The sequence below is a fragment of the Vulpes vulpes genome, chromosome X (genome assembly GCF_048418805.1).
Source record: "Vulpes vulpes isolate BD-2025 chromosome X, VulVul3, whole genome shotgun sequence".
In the NCBI taxonomy this organism is placed as follows: Eukaryota; Metazoa; Chordata; class Mammalia; order Carnivora; family Canidae; genus Vulpes; species Vulpes vulpes.
The window spans coordinates 42,128,897-42,150,134 of NC_132796.1; the positions used below are offsets into that span (position 1 = coordinate 42,128,897).

The following is a 21,238-nucleotide window of genomic DNA, read 5'->3' on the forward strand; positions in this document are numbered from 1 at the left end:
TTTCTGATCCCTTACCTTACTGGCGTATAACCACTGATTTGGCCAACTCATTATTTTTCTATACCTGGTTAATTTTGGCTGAAACAGTGGTCTAGGGGATCCCCGGGTGGCTCAGCGGTTTAGCGCCTGCCTTCAGCCCAGGGCGTGATCCTGGAGACCTGGGATCAAGTCCCACGTCAGGCTCCCTGCATGGAGCCTGCTTCTCCCTCTGCCTGTGTCTCTGCCTCTCTCTCATGAATAAATAAATAAAATATTAAAAAAAAAGAAACAGCAGTCTTCCTCTGCTTGGCAGGGACAATGGCTTACCTTTGTCATCCTGCTCTAGAGGATGGCTGCCAAAGAGGAGGGGGATGAGAAAATAGGTGAAGGGGGATTAAGAGGTATAAACTCCCAGTTATCAAAAAAAAAAAAAAAAAGTCAGGGAGATGAAAGGTACTCTATAGGGAACAGAGTCAATAATGTAATTAACACTGGTGAGTACACTCAATGTAGTAAGCATGGCATGATGTATAGAATTGCTGAATCACTATATTGTATACCTGAAACTAAGATAGCATTGTCAATTATACTTTGACAATTAAAACATCTTTTAAAAAAAGATTTTATTAGAAAGAGTTGTAAGAATTTTAATAATTCAGTTACTTTTAAAAAACTTGCCAGCACTGTGCCATGTTCTGACAATGTCATGAGTTTATACCAGTGGTCTAGAACTGGATCTAACTCAGATACCATTTATTACATCAGCAACTTAGTGATTGGGATGATTTAGAAGCAACCATGCCTAAAGCTCTGGCTCCTCTTGCTGATTTTGTAGCTCAGCCCATTAAACAGGAAAAAGTTTAAGGACTGTCTGACAATAACCTTTTTGAGAGTCCAATTACCTGGAGCAATCAGAGAAATTCTACCTGGGATACACAAACCTTCTTTTTTTTACTTTTAAGCCAAAGTCTGTGGGCTAAAACAGGGGTGTCCCCAAACTAACTGGTTACAAACACACCCTATTTGTGGGTAGAAGCCTCCCTTTCCTCTGGACTCTCATCACTGGCTCAAGATGTTTTCTAGACATCTGGTCTAGACCAAGAGTAAAAGGGTAAAAGCATAGCTGTCACTAGATTCTTGCTCAGAAAGCTGTGTGAACATGTGGCATTATGGACTCTGTAATATCTGCTTAAGGGACAGACTGCATAGCTTTGGTAGTCCAAGAATGAGCTCGTGAGCAGCAGATTTTTGACTTGTCTTGCCAGCCCATGCAGGGCAGTGGGGCTGAAGTCTGGAGCGGCTCCCACCTCAGCCAGCCCAGCTCCATGTCCATTCAGCTCAGTGCACATTAAGGATCTCATTATTTTACAAAGTTTGAGAAATGATTTTTATTACACACTGACTTCTGGAAAATACTAGGATTTGTTTCGAGCCTCCCTGCTGGTCCATCTGTCTCATGTCCTGCCCTTGCCCTGTCCTGGGGCCACAGTACAAGTGGAAGATGGAAGGATTACTGCTCCGCCTCTGCAAAGACAGGCTTTTCATACTGTACAGAGCTGGCAGTGGCCTGGGGTGGGAGTGGGGCCACAGGTCAGTCTTCATCCGAATCACTGGGGCCCATGTACTGGCAGACAGCATCATAGTGAAGCTCCACCAGCTGATTCTCTCTCCGCAGCTGCACCAGAGCTCGGCTCCGTTCTCTGTCCCGGCCTAGTAGGCGGCCCACCTGGAGTAGTGATGGGTGAGGTCAGCAAGGCCAATCCAGACTCCAGGACAGCCCCTCATGCCCCTCACCCCATGCCCAGGTCTAGAACTCACCCTTCCAGCCTGTGGCCCCAGCACCACCATCACCCGGTTGCCTTCGACCTTGGGGACCAGGGTCTCCAGCATGTTTTCCTTCAGGCCTGCAGATGAGGAAAGGGGAGTGAGGCCCATGGCCAGGGCCAGCCCACCCAGGTCCTGTCAGAAGGCCTTTCCTGTATGCCTCAGAGCCATCCTGCACCCTGTTGACAGGTGGGAGTCCCCCTGCCCCACTCCAGCTCACAGGTGAGGACACCCTAGAAATAACTATAGGAGCAGTTCCTAGAAATAACTATAATAGGGCACCAGGTGGCTTAGTCAGTTAAGCATCTGCCTTCGGCTCAGGTCATGATCCCAGGGTCCTGGGATCAAGTCCCACATTAGGCTCCCTGTTTGGCAGGGAGTCTGATTCTCCCTCTCCCTGCCACTCCCCGGGCTTGTGTGTATGCTCCCTCTCTGTCAAATAAATAAATAAAATCTTGGGAAAAAAAGAAGAAAGAACTATGAAAAAGGAGCACTTATGCACGAAGATGATGGGTGATGACAACAGATATCGTTTATTGTGCGCACATCATATGCCCTGCCCTGCACGGGGAGTTCAGTACACATCTGTACAAGGCCCAGTCCCCAGAGGGAGAAATAGCTCATTTCTATGCCAGTGTGCACAGGGGGAAAGAGCAGCTTAGATAATCACCATCACAGAAGTGCCTCATATTCTGTCAAAAGATTCTGGGCTGTGCAAAATGCCTGAACTCTGCCTAACCTTCCAGCCTTTGCCTGCACCAGCCTCTTGGGTCGAAGACATCCTTCCTGTTCAGCCTCTAGGATGGATGATTAACACCCCAGTGGCCATCCCTCAGACTCACCTTCCAGGATCCGGCCTTCATCTGTTCGACACACACAGGTATCTGGGCTGAGGACATCTTCAATGGTCATCTGGAGAAAGGGTCATGGGATGTGAGAGTGTTACAGTTATGGGGGCCTAGTTCCGGGGGGGAGGGGGGAAGCCAGGCTGCAGGGTTCCCACCTTGGTGTTGTAATACTGGCCACCTTTGTGCTGCCTGTCCACAAAGCGCACACGCAGGTCCCTGTGCAACCAGTGCTGGCTCTGGGGACCTGCCTTCTCATTCTTGGCTGCGGGCTCCCCCTGTCTGCGGAAAGGGCCAACACAGGCTTAGCTGATGAGACACATGTTCTGGTCACCCCACAGTTGGCTGCTGTGAAACCCACCCCTGATGCCCTGATGTCATCCCTAGTTCCTTCTATGTGCCTGCCTTGCCCAGGAAGCCTTCTCTGACTGCTAGAATCCCTCCACAGCCTTGCTTTCTCCCCCAACCCCAGATGCCCAGGGTCCCACCGGTCGGGAAGGTGTTTCCGCTTCCTCTCTGAGTCCTCCGGCCATCTGGGGAGGTCCTGATCCCGGAGGGCCTTCCATGATGAGGCTGTTCCATTCTGTTGCCCTGGGGAAGTTTTGTTCATCTGGCCTGTGCGAGGGTGTGTGGGGAGAACCAGAAAGGAGCCTCAGTGTGCCATTCTCTTACCTGGCAGGCTACACCTTGGCCTCAGGCCACCTCCCACCTGCCTCAATGTCCCCTCCCACCATCACAACTTTGCCTATGCCATCAGAATGCTCTCCCCTTCCCCTCAACTGCTGGGGCTTCTTCCTCAGCCACTCCGAGGTGGGCTAGGGAATCCTGAGAGCTCCATCAGCACCAATATCTCATCTGTCAAACCGCCCCATCCTGTTGCCATGCCTAGAATGCCTTTCTCCTCGGGCATGGCCTAGTCCTGGCTGCCCTCACACCCAGAAGAAGAGAGGCTCATCACCTGGAATAGACAGAGACCTTCTGAGGATGGGAATAGTTTTCCACACCTGTTTTTCCTCCGAGAGGCTAAAGCCCTAGGGTTACTAGATCAGTTTTTCTTCAAACCGAATAAACCACTGATCTTCATTCTCACCTCCTGGATTCTGACCAGAAGTCACATCTGCCTGACAGACCACTGCCCCTCCCCTCTGCAGATCTGACACCCACCCAGCCTCACCCCCAGGGACAGGCCCCTACTGCCCCCTGGAATGTTTCTCCAACTCTCCCAGTTAGGTAAGAGGCACACTCACTGAGATCCAAGGTGTTCTTGTCAAACTCACGCTGGGAGACAGGGCGCAGGCAGTACTCACTAACAGTAACCATGCGGTTCCCCATGGCCAGGCGAACCATGGCCCGAACATTGTCAGGATCGAGGCCTTCTACCTGAAGCGTTGGGGAGGACGAAGTTAGGCAGGGTCTGAGTGGACTAAACTCACATTCCTAGGACCGAACTGTCCACTCTTACCTCCTATAAGCCTGACCCCTGTGTCTCCCCCACCAGACTGACCCAAGGCCTGGGCCTGGGCCTGCTTCATGTGTCTCCCCTACCAGACTGTGTGGCCTGGATATATTTTAAAGAACTTAAGCCTCAGGAACATTTGGCACATATGGCCATTCTCTCTTTTAGTTGGAAACTGAGACTCAGAAAGGCCCAGCAAGTGGTTCTGAGTTACCAAATGAGGTAGCAAGCCAGGCAGGCCTGAAAGACAAGGACTTCCAGCCTTTCCACCCTAAGCCCAATTCTTCCTCCCTCTGACCCTCACATCAAACTTCCCTGCTGCCTGTCTTGGGCTCTAGGCATAGCTTGGTTCCTTACCTTCCCATAGAGGCCTCGGTGAGGGCCAGAAAGAACCACCACAGCTCCTCCAGGCACCAGTCCTTGAGGCTGGTCTTCCTTAGCCTTCTCTTGCTCTTCATCTGGCTTTGGCAGGTGGTGGGGGCCAGTGGGGACTAGGGCCTGGACCTCATTCAGGTTGGCACCCAGCCCTAACCCCTTCGGCCTCAGTAAGTTGAGACGGGGCTTCACCACTCTGCAAGCAACACAGTATATGAGCTTATTGGGCTGGGGAGGGGAGGAATGCAAGTCTTCAGTGTCCCCCTACGGCCACCCAAATCCCACCCCATCAACATGCTCAAGAATATCCTTCCCGATCTCATATTAGGACTGTTTTTATTTTTTTTAAGATTTTATTTTATTCATGAGAGACACAGAGAGAGCAAGGGAGGCAGAGACACAGGCAGAGGGAGAAGCAGGCTCTATGCAAGGAGCCCGACGTGGGACTCGATCCTGGGTCTCCAGAATCATACCCCGGGCTGAAGGCAGGCACTAAACCACTGAGCCACCCAGGGATCCCAGGACTGTTTTTGATCTACAGAAAAACAATTTCATTTGGTCCAACCTAATAACACACTGGGTATACCATCTATTACATATTATTTACAGCAGGATCTGAGGCAGATCTCTGTGATTTTGATTACAATACCCTAATATTTCTACAGGGGAAATCATACAAATATTCACACCAAGTAGGAGAAACAGACTATAAAATGCTCTGTGTCAATTCAGGTCATGTGTGGCTACTAAATGGTTTATGAAAAAATGTTTGAGGGATCCCTGGGTGGCGCAGCGGTTTGGCGCCTGCCTTTGGCCCAGGGCGCGATCCTGGAGACCCGGGATCGAATCCCACGTCGGGCTCCCGGTGCATGGAGCCTGCTTCTCCCTCTGCCTGTGTCTCTGCCTCTCTCTCTATCTCTCTGTGACTATCATAAATAAATAAAAATTTAAAAAAAATGTTTGAAAAAAAACGTTTGGTTTTCAGAATTCTTTGGAGTTCGGAAAACTGAGAAGGGATCAAAAGTCTGTGTGATAATAGCAAATGTTTCATCTATGTTTATTTTGGGCCAGGGCCTGCTATAAGTGCTTTATGTACATAATTTCATGTAATTCTGCAACAGATATGGGAAGTCAGTATTGTCACTATCCTCATTTTTCAGATGAGGAAGCTAATGCTCAGAAAGGTAACCCCGTACAGAAGGGATCCCGTTACAGAGTTTCAAAGAGCAAACAGGAGGGATGCCTGTGTGGCTCAGCGGTTGAGCATCTGCCTTCAGCTCAGGGCGTGGTCCTGGGATCCAGGATGGAGTCCCGCATTGGGCTCCCTGCATGGAGCCTACTTCTGCTCCCTCTGCCTATGTCTCTGCCTCGTTCTCTGTGTCTCTCATGAATAAATAAATGAATCTTAAAAAAAAACCAAACAAACAAAGAGCAAACAGGAGACTGAAACAGTTGCAGAAAGCTTCTGGTTCTGGATGAGCAGTAACCCATGGGGGTCTTGTTCACTGCCCTGTCTGCTGCCCCTTGCCCCCACCCCAGAACTCACAGATTGAAGGTGCGGCCAATGCCCTCACCAGGCTTCCAGCCCATGCCTCGTAACATGGCCAGCCCATAGGCCTCTACGGGGACTGCCTCGTAATCAGCTTCCTCTGGCACCTACAAATTCAGGCAAAGGAAGGACAGTCAGGCTTGGCCCGTGGTGGGCCCTCTGAAGCCTGCTTACCCAATGAGTGACCCTTAGTGCTTTTCCAGTAAGCTCAAGGTTAGTTTTGATTTCCTCTTGCTGTCCCTCACTTTACTCATCCATGTTGTCCTTCAACAAATAATTATAAAGCACCTATTCTGTGCCAGGTACTGACCTAGGTGATGAGGATAACCAAAACAGACAAAAATCCCTGATCCTGCCCTGTGGGGATGACATTCTAGTTGTAGACATACAATTTAAAAAATACATATACAAATACATAAAACGTGGCATGTCAGGTAGTGGTAAGTTATATGAAGAAAAATGAGGCAGATTAAGGGGATGCAGAGGGATGCAGAATAGAGTATCACGGAGTTGATATCTGAGCAGAGACCAGAAAGAGATGACAGTGGGGGCCACAACGATATGAGAAGCATGAAGGATAGGTGGGTAGTCCAAGCAGAGAGAACAGTAAGAGCAAAGGCCCTGTGGCAGAACAAGTCTGGCATGTGGTAAGAGCATCATGAAGGTCAACCTGACTGAGAAAGAGGTGGAGGCAGAGGGGCAGTGAAAGATTAATCAGGAGTTCTGGGCTGGAGCCACAGGAGGGTGGCTTCCACAAGGGGTCCCAGTGAGGAAGTTACTGCAATAATCCAGATGAGAGATACTGGTAGCTCAGACGAGTGGTAGGAGTGGTGATGGTGAGAAATGATCAAATTCTGGATGTATACTGCAAAGGGAGATGACAGGATTTTGCTGAAAGACTGCATATGGGGTATGAAATAAAGAGGGAAGTCAAGAGAGACTCTAAGGTTTTTAGGCCAAGTGAGAAGAAGGATGGGGTGGAGCTGTGATCAGCTGAGATGTAAAAGGCTGGAGAAGGAGAGAATATGAGAGAACTGAGGCCAAAGCAGGAACAGGATGGAAAGTGAAGTGAAGGTCTTTTTTTATGATCAAAGAAGCCAGAAGACAGGTGAAGGCCAACAAGAACAGCTCAGTCGAAAGAGAGGATGGTCTGGGGCTGTAGGAGAATTAGGCCCCAAAGAAGCATTGCTAAAACATTGTGAATAAAGAGGTGAAGAGTGGAGTCCATGGGTATAAAAGACAGACTTGGTTGCTTCTGTAGACACTCCCCTCACTTCTGTTGTTTATCACATTCCATCCTCACTCCCTCAATTCTTTTCTTCCCTCCTCTCTCAATTCCTTATACTCACTCTAGACACACGGCGGGTTGCTTCACTGATGGACCCACACCACATTGACTCCCTGCCACCACGCCACTGCTTGGGGTTGTTGCTGCCATTAGTACTCACCCTGCTCTTCCCTCACTCACTAAACCCTACCTGTCCTTCCAGACCTCACTCCTACCACTCTGGTCTGACTGGCCATCATTTCTAGCCTGCACTACTGTTCTCTTTGCTTACTATTCTGTTCTGCTCACACTAGCCAGAGATCTTGTCAAATCTTAAGTTTTGACCCCTCTCTGCTCAGAACCCTCTCATGGCTCTCATTTCATTCAGGATAAAAGCCAAAGTCCTCACCATGGTCCACAAGGCCCTGCTTAGTTTAGCCCCTGCCACTTCTGACTTCATATTCTTCTCCTCCCCTTCATCCATTCTACTCCAGCTACACTGGTCTTCTTGATGTTCCTCAAACACTCCAGGCTGAGTCTACCCTTAGGATCTTTGCATTTCCTGTTCCCTTTGTCCCTCATCTTGTTCAGATAATCCCAGAATGCAAGTGTTTTCCACACCTCAGTATCTTGATTCATTTGTTAATGCTTCCCAAAAAAAGACAGAAGGAGGAAGGGATAGGCAGCAGGCCTGAAGCACGCACACAGACTGTACCCCCCGCCCCACTGTATGCAAAGAGGCAAGTCTGGCAGACAGGGCAAAGGGAGGCTGGGGCAGGAGGAATTAGGGGCCAGCTCACTGTCTCAGCCCGGGGTTCGCTGTCTGCCCCTTCCCCGTTAGGAATGCATCCTTTCTGGATCATGGGGATAGCAAGCGTGGGGTCGATACCCGAATTCTCTCTCTCCTCCAGGGACTTCTTGGAGTCTAAGGAAGAATGGGAGGGAGCAATGAGGTCCCACCCTATCCTTCCATTTTCCTCCCCCACTTCCTTCACAGGGGGATGGTGAAGAGGGGATCACTCACCCTCAATGAGCTCCTTCACAGCCTGGGACAGCACTCCATCCATCAAGGCCTCAGTACTTGTGGATGGCCCAGGAGCTTGGGTTGGTGGCTGCCTGCGATGGCCATTCTGGATCAAAGGGATGATGAGATCCTTGGGGGTTTCTGAGGGCTTCACACTGATGTGGACACAGAAGCATGAAGTTGGGAGAGTAGCACGTCAGTGGGTTCTGAGCCACACTCCTCCCTTCAGAGAAAACACAAGAGCCAAACTCACCCCCCCCCCATCTGACCACACCTTCTGTTCTCCTGTGAGTCTCTAATGGTGCTTTCTTTGGATTCTCTCCCTCACCCCCAACTCTTAAATGTCAGTGCCTTTAAGGAATCAGCCTTCAGTCTTGGACCCTCTGCTCATCCCAACACCCACTTCCATGGCCTTCACAATGACTCACAAATCACCATCCTCAGCCCAGATTCTCCCCAGTTCCAGGCTCCCCATCAACCTCCTCCTGGATGGTTGATTCTCTTCTGGAAGTCTCACTCTCTGACTGTCTTTTCCAAATTAACCTGATGATGGCCTCCCCAAATCTGAATCTGCCAATCCACCCCGTTCCCCACACTAGAGAAGCTCCACCGCTTCAGCTGAGACCCTAGCGGTCCTGTCATTCTTCACTCCTTTCCCTCTCTCAGAACGCCCAGACTTCAGGGTCCCCAAATTCTAGACACACCCTCTCATGAATACATCCTTTTTTCTCAAACGCCATGGCTTTTAGGCCCAATTTCTCCACCTCTCCAGTCACACACTCCCGCCTTCTCGCCTCCACGAATTTCCTCAGGCTGTGCTTCAGGCTTTCCAGGCCACTGCCACCTAAACAATCAACTCAGATTCCACCCTCCCATTGCACCCACCAAACCGAATTCCAAGGGATGAAAGACCCGGCGCTTCACCTTTGCAGCTCCCTCCCTTCCACAGTCTTCAAGAAATCCTTCTCCTCTGGAGCCGCACCCGCGTCGTCTACCGGGTCCGCCAGCCGTCTCCGGGCGGTTGTGCGACTGAAGCTGAATGAAATTGGGGCAGCGGAGGATCCAGCCGGCCGCAAAGGATACTCCTCGGCATCCGCCATCTTGCCCCTCTTTCCCAGGCGAGTGCGCTGCTTGCTGGGAAGTTTAGTTTAGGTTCAGTTTGAAGGTGGCCTGACGAAGAGCGCTAGAACTACCTTTCCCATAAAACACTGCGTCATCGGCAGGCGTAGGAGGAAAAAGGGGCTTTCGGAAGTAACTCTTGCTCTTTTTCCTTCATAGGAGCGCGTCACGCCAAGCATAAAGGGAAATGTAGTTCTTCGGTGAGGTAGGTGTGGCAGAGTTGAATTCATTCTTGCCTGGTGTGTTCATCCCTTCCTATAGGCGGTCGACAAGTATTTATTAGTTGCTTACTGTGTGCACATTACACAGGGGGAATGGAAGTGTAGATAAAATATATCCTTACGAAAAAAATCTGTGAGTGCCAGCTGTGCACAATAACAGACATGTAAATGGTGCCTACAGATGTCAGATTTAACACACAACTAGATCTGGATTCAAATTTTAATAAAATAGACACCCTCTTCTAGAGGCTGGTAGTCCGGTGGGGAACAATAACACTTGAACAGATATTAAAAATATATATAGGGCAGCCCGGGTGGCTCAGCGGTTTAGCGCCGCCTTCGGCCCGGGGCATGAGCCTGGAGACCCGGGATCGAATCCCATGTTGAGCTCCCTGCATGGAGCCTGCTTCTCCCTCTGCCTGTGTCTCTGCCTCTCTCTCTCTCTGTGTCTCTCATGAATAAATAAAATCTTAGAAAATACACACACACACACACACACACACACACACACACATATATACATACACACAGTTGACTCTTGAACAATGCAGGGGTTAGGAGGGCCAATACCCTGTCCCCACAGTTGAAAATTTGCTGGTGACTTTTGACTCCTCACAAACTTACTTACTAACACCCTACTGTTGACTGGAAACCTAATGATAACACAAACAGTAGATTAACACATATGTTGTTTGTTACATGTAGTATTATTTTTCTGTTGTTTTTAGGGGCTTTTTGTTTTGTTTTGTTTTTAAGTAGGCTCCACACCCAACGTGGAGCCCAGGGAAGAACCTGAACTCACAACCCTGAGATCAAGACCTGATCTAAGATCAAGAGTCTGCACTTAACCAACTGAGCCACCCAGGCCTTTTGTATGTTACACGTATCATACACTGTATTCTTTTGTATACAGTATTCTTAAGAATAATCTAAGAAGAAAATGAAAATGTTATTAAGAAAATCATAAGTGGGGGGATCCCTGGGTGGCTCAGTGGTTTAGCGCCTGCCTTCGGCCGGGGGCGTGATCCTGGAGACCCAGGATTGAGTCCCATGTCGGGCTCCCTCCATGGAGCCTGCTTCTCCCTCTGCCTGTGTCTCTGCATCTTTCTCTGTGTCTCTCACGAATAAATAAATAAAATCTTAAAAAAAGAAAAAGAAAATCATAAGGGGGTACCTGAGTGGCTCAGTTAAGTGTCTGCCTTTGGCTTAGGTCATGATCTGAGGTTCCCTGGATAGAGCCCTGTGTTGAGCTCCCTGCTCAGTGAGGAGTCCGCTTCTCCCTCTCCCTGTTCCCCCACTCATGTTCTCTCTCTCTCTCTCATAAATAAATAAATAAATAAATAAATAAATAAATAAATATTTTAAAGATTTTATTTATTTATTCATGAGAGACACACACACACACACAGAGGCAGAGACATAGGCAGAGGGAGAAGCAGGCTCCTCACAGGGTGCCCGATGTGGGACTCGATCCCCGGACCCCAGGATTACACTCTGAGTGGAAGTCAGACACTCAACCGCTGAGCCACCCAGGCGTCCCAATAGAATGTTTTTTAATAAAGAAAATTATAAGGAGGAGAAAATACATTTATAGTACTCTAATGTATTTACTGGAGAAAATCCTGGTATAAATGGCCCCGTGCAGTTCAAAGCCATGTTGTTCAAGGGTCTACTGGAGTTCCTACTGTTACTCAAAACTATGTCCACCTCTTGGTGGATATGGAGCCAAAACATACATCCAAGCAAAGAACAGGAAGGAAAAGGTAGGGTTTACTTGCAACAAGTGAAGAAGAACACTGAGGATATTTCCCAAAGCACTATCTCCCTCAACAACAAAAGTGGGGAAATTTTAAGCTAAAGGTCTATATATATTCGTGGAAGGGCTTGCAAAATAGGGAATTCAGCATGGAATTGGGGCAAAAGTCACCCTAAGTCACTGAGTCTAAAGTTAATTGAAGTCATGAGAGTTGGCAAGGGTCAGCATCATCAATTCTCTGGCTCCAGTGGGTCCAGTATTTGAGTGCTCAAAGGGGCTTAAGTTCTGCAAAGATGACTCAGAATATGTGTTAGGTCAGTCTTTACTTTTGAATCAGCATTGGGAGTTTTACCACCGATTTATTGTCTTTGATAGGCTTAGGCTGTCTCCTGGCCTGATAGTGCCTGTTTGTTCTCACATTCTTTTGTTTCCTTCAAATCATTATCTGCTGATGTTTATTCTTATGCAATTTCAACACATCTCAGGATGTTCTGCAAGAAATGTGCTTTGGGTAAGTAGTGCTGGTCAGGCATAGATTACAAGATGATCAGGGGCCCCAAATGACTTTTCTTATGTTGAGAAAGCTTTGCCTCACCTTTCTTTTTCCAGGGATCCCTAACTATTTCTGCTTATACTACCAACATTAAATATGTTGTGAGAACTAGGTTCTAAGGTTTTGAAAGATTAATGAGACAAATTCCTCTTGTCTAGGACCATAAAGAGGGAAAATGAAAGGGCCCCATGAAGGGCTGTTTTTTGAAGGACTGCTTTTTTGCCCCTTTTCCTGCTTCTATTCTTGCTAGGACCAGCACACCCCTTTACACATTCCTTTTAGTATAAATAACGTATGTTCTCCTTGTATGGATCAAATAGCTAATAATTTCTTTGTGGTCTTCCAGCATAATACATAACTTCTAAGGAATGACTAGGTGAGGCCATCATGTGTATATTCCAGACCACTGGAGCTAGACATCTTGATGCCAAGCCCCCCTAGCTCCAAGGAATTAGTGACTTATGGAGGACATCTGGACCCTTCTTATTCTGACCAGTTCCAGGGTGCCTGAGAGGACACTTACATCACACCACAATCCTCCATAAAAGCCTCAGACCCAAGCAAAAACAAGACACTCTCCTTTCCTTTCTGAGTCTTCCAGACACTCTGTAACTACGCTCACTCTATATCTTCAATAAACTCTGCTTTTACTTTCTCTTGGCTCACATTTGATTGCTATCCTGTGTGAAACCAAGGACCCTCTTGGCTGGTCCTGGGATCACCTCTGGATCCTCAGACCCAGCCTGCCTACATCATTAAGAGTCTGGAAAATAGAAGACTGATACTTAAATAGTCACCAGAAAGAATAATAGAAATCTGCCAAAAATTTGTCCCAAGGAAATCATTAAAGATATGCAAAAAGAGGGCAGCCCGGTGGCTCAGCAGTTTTTTTTTTAAAGATTTTATTTACTTATTCATGAGAGATACAGAGAGGCAGAGACACAGGCAGAGGGGGAAGCAGGCTCCACGCAGGGAGCCCGACATGGGACTTGATCATGGGGCTCCAGGATCATGCCCTGGGCTAAAGGCGGCGCCAAACCACTGGGCCACCAGGGCTGCCCAGCTCAGCAGTTTAGTGTTGCCTTGGGCCCAGGGTGTGATCCTGGAGACCCAGGATCTAGTCCCACAGGCTCCCTGCATGGAGCCTGCTTCTCCCTCTGCCTGTGTCTCTGCCTCTCTCTCTGTCTCTCTCATGAATAAATAAATGAAATCTTAAAAAAAAAAAAAAGATATGCAAAAAGATGTTTTAAGTTTATTTGAGAAATCTCTATAGGGGATCCCTGGGTGGCTCAGCGGTTTAGCGCTTGCCTTTGGCCCAGGGCGTGATCCTGGAGTCCCCGGATTGAGAACCACATCGGGCTCCCTGTGTGGAGCCTGCTTCTTCCTCTGCCTGTGTCTCTGCCTCTCTCTCTCTTCTCTTTGTGTCTCTAATGAATAAATAGATAAAATCTTTAGAAAAAAATAAAAAGGAAATCTCTATACCCAGGTGTGGAGGCCGAGAAAAATCAAGGCCATTCCACCTCAAGTTTAACATTAGCACAAGTACAGCCATCTTAGGCCCCTGTGAATAAGAGCTGAACTTTATAGGAAAAACTGCAGAATGTCCCCATGTCCTCACAGGGAATACCATATCAGAAAGACAACAGAGCCCATGCCTGTGGTAGAAAGTCCCATATTAGAATGAGAACAGAGCTCAATGCCCTTGAAAGCCCCATATCAGAATGTAAACAGAACTTGAGAAATTCCTCCACCCCTTCTGAAAATCCCCTAGACCAGCCCTTAAAACTAAGCTGAAACCCACCTCGGGGTCCAAGTCCCTGCTCCGCTGTGTCGGGTATACTTGGACCCAAGCTCAAGCTTGCTAATAAACCCTCGTGTGTTTGCATCAGTGTCGGCTCCTTGGTGGTTTCTCAGATTCGCAATCTTGGGCACAAGATAGGCACCTGGCTGGCTCAGCTGGAGGACCATGTGACTCTTGATATCAGGGTGGTGAGTTCCAGGCCCATGTTGGGTGTAGAGATTACTTAAAAAAATAAAATCTTGGGACACCTGGGTGGCTTAGCGGTTGAGCATCTGCCTTCAGCTCAGGGCATGATCCTGCAGTCTGGGGATCAAGTCTCACATTGGGCTCCCTGCATGAAGTCTTCTTCTCCCTCTGCCTCTGTCTCTGCCCCTCTCTCTGTGTCTCTCATGAATAAATGAATAAAATCTTTTTAAAAAATAAAAATCTTTAGGGTCACCTGGGTGGCTCAGTCATTTGAACACTGGCTCTTGATTGCTGCTCTGGTCATGATCTCAGGGTTGTGAGATTAAGCTCTGCATGGGCTCCACACTCAGCACAGTCTGCTTAGGTCTCTCCCTCTCCCTCTCCCTCAGCCCTTCCCCCAGCCTGTGCACCATAAATTAATTATTTAATTAATCTTTAAAAATTAAATCTTAAAAAAAACCAAAGTAATCTATATCCAACATGGGGCTTGAACTCACCACCCTGAGATCAAGAGTCATATGCTCCTGAATGAGCCAGCCAAGCGCCCATGAAAATATATTTTTAACTTTTTTTTTTTTTTTAATTTTTTTTTTTTTATTATAGTCACAGAGAGAGAGAGGCAGAGACATAGGCAGAGGGAGAGAAGCAGGCTCCATGCACCGGGAGCCTGACGTGGGATTCGATCCCGGTTCTTCAGGATCGCGCCCTGGGCCAAAGGCAGGCGCCAAACCGCTGCGCCACCCAGGGATCCCGAAAATATATTTTTAAATATTTATTTTGGAGAGGTGGGGAGGAAGGGTAGAGGGAGAGAATGACAAGCAGACTCTCCACTGGTTGGGGAGCCCAACATGGAGCTCCATCCCACAACCCCCAGATCATGACCTGAGCTGAAATCAAGAGTCAGCCACTTAACTAATCCACCCCAGCACCCCACACAGATTTTTACATGAGATTCATCATAGTACCATTTATTGTAGCCCAAGATTGAAGACTAAATGAACAACAGGAGGGGATTGGGCAAATGAATTATAGCACATTCCTTGGATGGAACACATATACTAGAAACTTTAAATATGGAGCTGTAAATATACTTAAAGTGGAAAAAAATTAAAAAATAAAAAATAAAAAAAAAGAAAGTGGGACATAATCACAATGTTCAGAAAGTAGAATATGATGATGGGTCACAGGATGGTCTTGAAAACAGGAAACAGTGTTGTGCCCAAGATTGCAAATCCGAGAAACCACCGAGGAGCCGACACCGATGCAAACACACAAGGGTTTATTTACAAGCTCGAGCTTGGGTCCAAGTATACCCGACACAGTGGAGCAGGGACTTGGACCCCGAAGTGGGTTACAGCTGGGTTTTTTATAGGCTGGTCTAGGGGATTTCCAGAAGGGGTGGAAGAATTAGGCTGGTCTAGGGGATTTTCTACCATGGGCGTGGGCTCTGTTGTCTTTCTGATATGGGATTCTCTGCCAAGGGCAATTCTGAGCTCTGTTGTCTTTCTGATATGGGATTACTGCCGAGGACATTGAGGACATTCTGCAGTTTTTCCTGTAAAGTTCAGCTCTTATTCACAGGGGCCTAAGATGGCTGTACTTGTGTTAATGCTAAACTTTAGGTGGGATGGCCTTAATTTTTCTCGGCCTCCACAACAGTAATCAATCTCGTGGCCATTTTTCTAGGCTTAGAAGCCCTGGGTATCCTTAAAGACACCTAGCAGGGCAGCCCTGGTGGCGCAGGGGTTTGGCGCTGCCTGCAGCCTGGGGTGTGATCCTGGAGACCCAGGATCGAGTCCCACATCGGGCTCCCTGCATGGAGCCTGCTTCTCCCTCTGCCTGTGTCTCTGCCTCTCTCTCTCTGTGTCTATGAATAAATAAATAAAATCTTAAAAAAATAAATAAAATGAAAAACCTTTAAAAAAAAAAAAAAGACCTAGCAGATAAAGACTACAAGGCAGCATTTATAAATGTCAATCTAAATAAAGAGGCAAACTGAGGCAAGCACAAAAAGATGAGTTTATTTGGGAATAGCAGAGAAATTGCGATTCTGGACACCCAAACTGTAGGAAGCTACAGATGAGTCCCAAATTCCAATTCCTGGATCCCTGGGTGGCGCAGTGGTTTGGCGCCTGCCTATGGCCCAGGGCGCGATCCTGGAGACCCGGGATCGAATCCCACATCAGGCTCCCGGTGCATGGAGCCTGCTTCTCCCTCTGCCTGTGTGTCTCTCTCTCTCCCTCTCTCTCTCTGTGACTATCATAAATAAATAAAAATTAAAAAAAAACAAATTCCAATTCCTCTGCTATTCCCAAATAAGCTCATTATCGTGAGCTTGCCCCAGTTTACCTCTCTATTTAGGCTGACATTCCTGGGAGTCAGGTGGGATCCAAAGGAGATGACCTCCAAAGAATGATGATTCAGGGAATCAAGGGAGGTACCCGCATGGAGCCTCTTGCACTCATCATCACTTTCCAAGTCACGGTCTATTTCCAGTTTGATGAGTCTCTTCGAGGATTCTGAACTCCTTCCCTTTGATTGAGTTTTCCAACTTTATTCAGGATCTGTATAAAGACAATCTTTTTTTTGTTGAGTACTTGTTTCCCTTAGTACTAGTATGTTTGGTGAGTATTCCTTTGTTTTATTATTGGAAGCACATCAGAATTTTGGTATAATTCCTTTGGAATTCTTAGGAGTGTTAAAAAGAAAGCCATAGGCTCTAGGTGGAGTCACTTGCCCTCAGGGCAATAAACCAAGAATTAATTGTAATTTCAACCTTTTCAGGAATGGAATTTTAAACCAATTAATCTGGAATTTTCTGGCCTGCACCAAAGAGGTAATCTTCACGTGGGGCCTTCTCATTCCTCAAAGGAAGATCAGGTAATCTGGATGATAAGAACTCCCTTGCCCCACCTTTCCCCATAAGCAGAAGCGACTTGCCTGAAATAGTACTTCCTTTTCTTTGGCTAATGATTTCTTGCCCTATCTTCCTTCCTATAAAAACCTTCCACTTTAGGGTGCCCGGATTGCTCAGTCGCTTAAGTGTTAGACTCTCAATTTGGCTCAGGTCATGATCTCAAGGTCCTCCATGCTCAGTGAGCAGTCTACTTCTTTCCTTTTCTGCCAACCCCTCCCTCTGTCCTGTGCACTCTCTCCCTAAAATGAAAAAAATCTTTCAAAAAAAGACCTTCTATTTTGTTTACCTCATCTCAGACATCTCTACTTCTTAGGTGGGATGCTCACCAGTTCATGAGTTGCTTAATAAAACCAATTAGGGGCACCTGGGTGGCTCAGTGGTCAAGTGTCCGCCTTTGGCTCAGATCAGATCCTGGGGTCCTGGGATCCAGTCTCAGTTCGGGCTCCCCGCAGGGAGCCTGCTTCTCCCTCTGCCTATGTCTCTGCGTCTCTCATGGATAAATAAATAAAACCTTTTAAAATAAACAAATAAAATAAATCTTCACATTTACTCAGTTGATTTTTCCCTCCTTAGTGGGTATTAGAATTTGAAAAAAGGTTTGGCAAGGTTACAGGATAGAAGATCGATATGCAAAAATCCATTGTGTTTCTATAGACAAGATGAAATAAAGAAAATAATTCCATTTACAGTAGCCTCAAAATAAGATACCCAGAAATATATTTAAAAGAAGAACTGTAGAAATTGTGTTGTGAAAGCTACAAAATATTGTTGAAAAAAATTTAAAAAGACCTAAGTAGGGACTCCTGGGTGGCGCAGTGTTTGAGCATCTGCCTTTGGCTTAGGTCAGGTCATGATCCCAGGGTCCTGGGACCAAGTCCCCACATTGGCTCTCCGCGGGGAGCCTGCTTCTCTCTCTGCCTGTGTCTCTGCCTCTCTGTGTCTCTCATGAGTGAATAAATAAAATCTTAAAAAAAGACGTAAGTAAATGAAGAGACAATATTGACTCAGGGCCAGTGCGAGATCTCAACCTGGCCCTGTTGATTACACTCCTCCAGCTCCCATCCTCCTCTGCCACCCTTTCCCCCAATCTGTGCCCCCCAAGGTTCACTAAGGAAGTCTCCAGCGCCATTAACTGTTCAAGCTCACCAGAAGTATCCACAGGTTTTTCACATTTTTCTGTATTTGTCACACTAGGAAGTCTGTGAGAGGCGAGAGAGGCAAGAGGGTCTTGGGACAAGTGACTAAGACATAATTGTCCTTACAATTACAGCATGCTAAAGGCTAGTGTAAAGAAGAGGCTAAGAAAGTTGTCGGTGACTTACCTTTTTTTTAAAAAATATTTTATTAATTCATTTGAGAGAGAATAAGCAGGAGGAAGAGAAGCACAGTACCTGCTGAGCAGGGAGCCCTGCAGGGGAGCTGGATCCCAAGAAAGAGATAATGACCTGAGGTGAAGGCAGACGCCCAACATCTAAGTCACCCAGACGCCTCCATTTTTTTAAAAAATATTTTATTTGAGAGATAACAGAGACCAAAAACGGGGAGAGAGGGAGAAGGCTCCCCGCAGAGCAGGGAGGCCCACGCGGGTCTTGATCTCAGGACCCTAAGATCATGCATGAGCTGAGCGAATGGACTAAGCAACTCAGGGGCCCCTGACTTTGCTAACATTGGCACAAGCCCCTAAATTTACATTCTAGCCTCAGCTCTTCCAACTCACGTCCAGACTCGACCACAATTTTAAGTACCTAGGCAGTGCGCAATTCTCCAGCTGTCACACAAACAACTACCCAGAACCCCCCATCTTAACGAATCCTGGGCCCGGCTATTGAAGGCACCTCCAGACACTCCTATAGTCCTCTAATAACACGAAGATCCCGCTCCTCATATTACACCCTTAGGTCGTCCCCGGACGGCGGCGCAAGGCCAGATTGGGCTCCTGAATTTCCCAGGCTCTGCCCTCTAGTTAGCCTATAAACCAACCCATTCCTGACGCTTCGAATCCCGCCCCCTCGCGTTTATAGACTCCACCCCCCCCTAGGGTGGACTCCTTTCCAGGCACGGCCCTCAGCCGACTGCCCGCCCCCAACACCCTGCAGGCCCCACCTCTTCAGAAATGCCATTCGAAGCCCCACTGACAGGGATAACCATCCAGCCTCGCACCCACGACTAACCATGCAACATTCGCCTACCGCAATAACCTTCCCTGGGTCACCTCCCGGAGAAATATTCTAGGATGACGCCAAGGCTCCGCCCCCGCGAAGCTCCCTCCGAGTCCCGCCCCGCCTCCAGCCCCGCCCACTGGCCCCGCCCAGGGGAGTAACTAACCATCCCGGGCCTGCCACTTCAGGAGCTGGCTGCACTCAGACCCCGCCCCCCGGGAGGCCCCGCCCCACCCCTGACACGCACCCGCCTTCGGGCGCAGGCGCAATGTGGCACCTGTCCTGCGTACCAGCGCCGCCACGTCGGCCGCAGCCCGGGCCGCCAGGGGGCGCGCGTCCAGCCGCGCCAGGAGCTGCCGGGCTCTGGGGCCCGCGGGCAGGGGAGGGCCTCGGCCTGCGCGGGTGGAAAGAACAGGTCAGCGCCCGCCCGAGCCTCGGCGAACCCCCTACGCTCCACGACGTCCGAAGACCTAGAATGCCCCTAAGATCTTCCGAGCCCCCCGACCATTCCCTCATAGTTCCGGAGGTCGCCCGCTGCCCGTCTCGACTCCCGCGACCCCCGACCGTCATAGGAATGCCCGCCTGCCCCCACGAAATCCCTGGACATAGCTAGCTGATCGAAATATTCCTGGACACTTCCCGACACTCTGGGACCATCTCTGCAGGGCTCCGACCGCCCCCACATAACCCCAGATTCCAAACTCTTCCCGCACGGTAGCCAGAGGACCCCGATTCTGCCAGATGTCCTGAAAGAAGACGGCCTGCCCCCGCTGTGGCCCCGGCACCCCCCGATTCCCCTTCCGGATATCCTAGGCGACCTTGATGGCCCACGTAGCTCCAGTTGCCCCTCCATTTATCCCCAGAGGCCCCCCCCCCCCCGCCTGACCCCTCCCTCCGCAGTTCGCTACACACCCTGAGTGCCCCGGTGTCCCCAGCGGCCCCGGGCAGACCCCTCTAGCACATCTCCCCGGGATTCCTGAGAGCCAGCCCCCGGGTCTGGGGCGCAGCCCCACGGTGCGGGTGCGGGTGCAGGTCCAGGACCCGGAGCCCAACCCGGGTCACCGCTTGGGCGCCAGGGCTGCTTTGTTTACCACCTGTCGCAAGGAAAAAGTGAGGAGCAGACAGGCGGGGCTAGGGGTGGCAAGGACGCGCCCAGTCCCTCCCCTCCCCACCCCACCCCACCCCCGTACCTCCTCTGCTCCCCTTAGGGTCCGTGGCGCCCCCTGCGCGCGGCTCCATGACCCGAAGTCGGCAGAGTGGACGCAAGGCCGCCGGCGACGCGTTTTGAGCGCCTGGGCGCACTCACCTGGCGGCCCGCCCAGGCCTGGATGCAGCTGCGGCCGGCGGGTCCCGTGCCCGGCGCCCGGACCCGCGCGGTGACCTACCTGGCCGCCAGCGAGGAGGCCTGGCTGTGGGAGGCAGCGCGAGCGCTTGGCCTCGCTCGGCCTCAGGCGCCGCCTCTGTTATCCCAGGAGCCTGAGCTGGGCTCCTCTTTCCACCCAGGACGTGCTGTCAGTCCACGAGCGAGAAGGGGACGTCGAGGCCCAAAGAATTCTGTTAAGGGCCTCGCCCGAGCTCTGACGACTAAACACGGGGGTGCAGAAGTGGGGCCCAGCTTGCCAGGGAACTCTGCGGCCTCCAGCAGAGCTTGGCTCCTAGTAGGGCACTGAGTAAACTTGCAGGGGATGTTTCCTACTTGGGAATTGGAAGAGTCTGTTGGGCTGGGCAGGGGGGAGCCCTTGGAGCCTTGGGGGCCATGGGAGGGGTTGGGGCCTTGAGCATGATAGCGTTGGGGAACTCAAAAAGCCGGGAAGGGCAGGTGCCCTGGACACTGGAGTGGCGATAGGGGGCCGCGGAACCTGAGGAGGTTGGGAAGGGCCCCGGGGTGGGAGGGGATGCCAGCCAATGAGGGGAGAAATCAGATCCCGCTTAGGTATTAAAACTGGGGGTGTCCTGAAGGCAGAGGTCCCCGAGGGAGGAGCCCTTGGGCAAGTGCTCCTCACTGTAGTGGAAGGAAAAATGGGGTGCAGTGAGAGAGAGCCCCCGACCACCACTTTGTGGAGGCAGAAACTGGAGGGCCTCGGGGTTCAGATGCCTTCCTGTCCAGGGCCCCACAGCCAACCCAACAGCAGCCCGGGCCTCGGGCAGCTTACCCCCAACCTTCACTGGGGCTGTGACTGTTCACTATGGGCTGTGGAACACTCTGT

The 21,238-nt window shown here is 49.6% G+C and overlaps 1 protein-coding gene across 9 annotated transcripts; it reads right to left on the bottom strand.

Annotated features, from left to right (window-relative positions):
- Nucleotides 1–585: 585 nt before the first annotated feature.
- Nucleotides 586–20,496, bottom strand: GPKOW (G-patch domain and KOW motifs). 9 transcript variants are annotated; one of them, XM_072744052.1, is made up of 13 exons: nucleotides 20,222–20,342; nucleotides 16,305–16,519; nucleotides 9,244–9,693; nucleotides 8,320–8,474; nucleotides 8,096–8,220; nucleotides 6,026–6,135; nucleotides 4,462–4,675; nucleotides 3,896–4,028; nucleotides 3,137–3,263; nucleotides 2,807–2,930; nucleotides 2,646–2,715; nucleotides 1,798–1,883; nucleotides 586–1,705 (listed from the first exon to the last, which is right to left on the bottom strand). In XM_072744052.1, exons 3-13 carry the CDS (start codon nucleotides 9,417–9,419, stop codon nucleotides 1,571–1,573), a joined length of 1,455 nt encoding a protein of 484 aa, XP_072600153.1. In that variant the 5' UTR covers nucleotides 9,420–9,693; nucleotides 16,305–16,519; nucleotides 20,222–20,342; the 3' UTR covers nucleotides 586–1,570. The 9 variants fall into 9 exon arrangements, with proteins under 9 accessions (XP_072600153.1, XP_072600154.1, XP_072600152.1 ...); XM_072744053.1 differs by lacking the exon at nucleotides 16,305–16,519 and adding an exon at nucleotides 19,279–19,425 and having other exon boundaries at nucleotides 20,222–20,335; XM_072744051.1 differs by lacking the exon at nucleotides 20,222–20,342 and adding an exon at nucleotides 19,062–19,138.
- Between the last annotated feature and the right edge of the window lie 742 nt (nucleotides 20,497–21,238).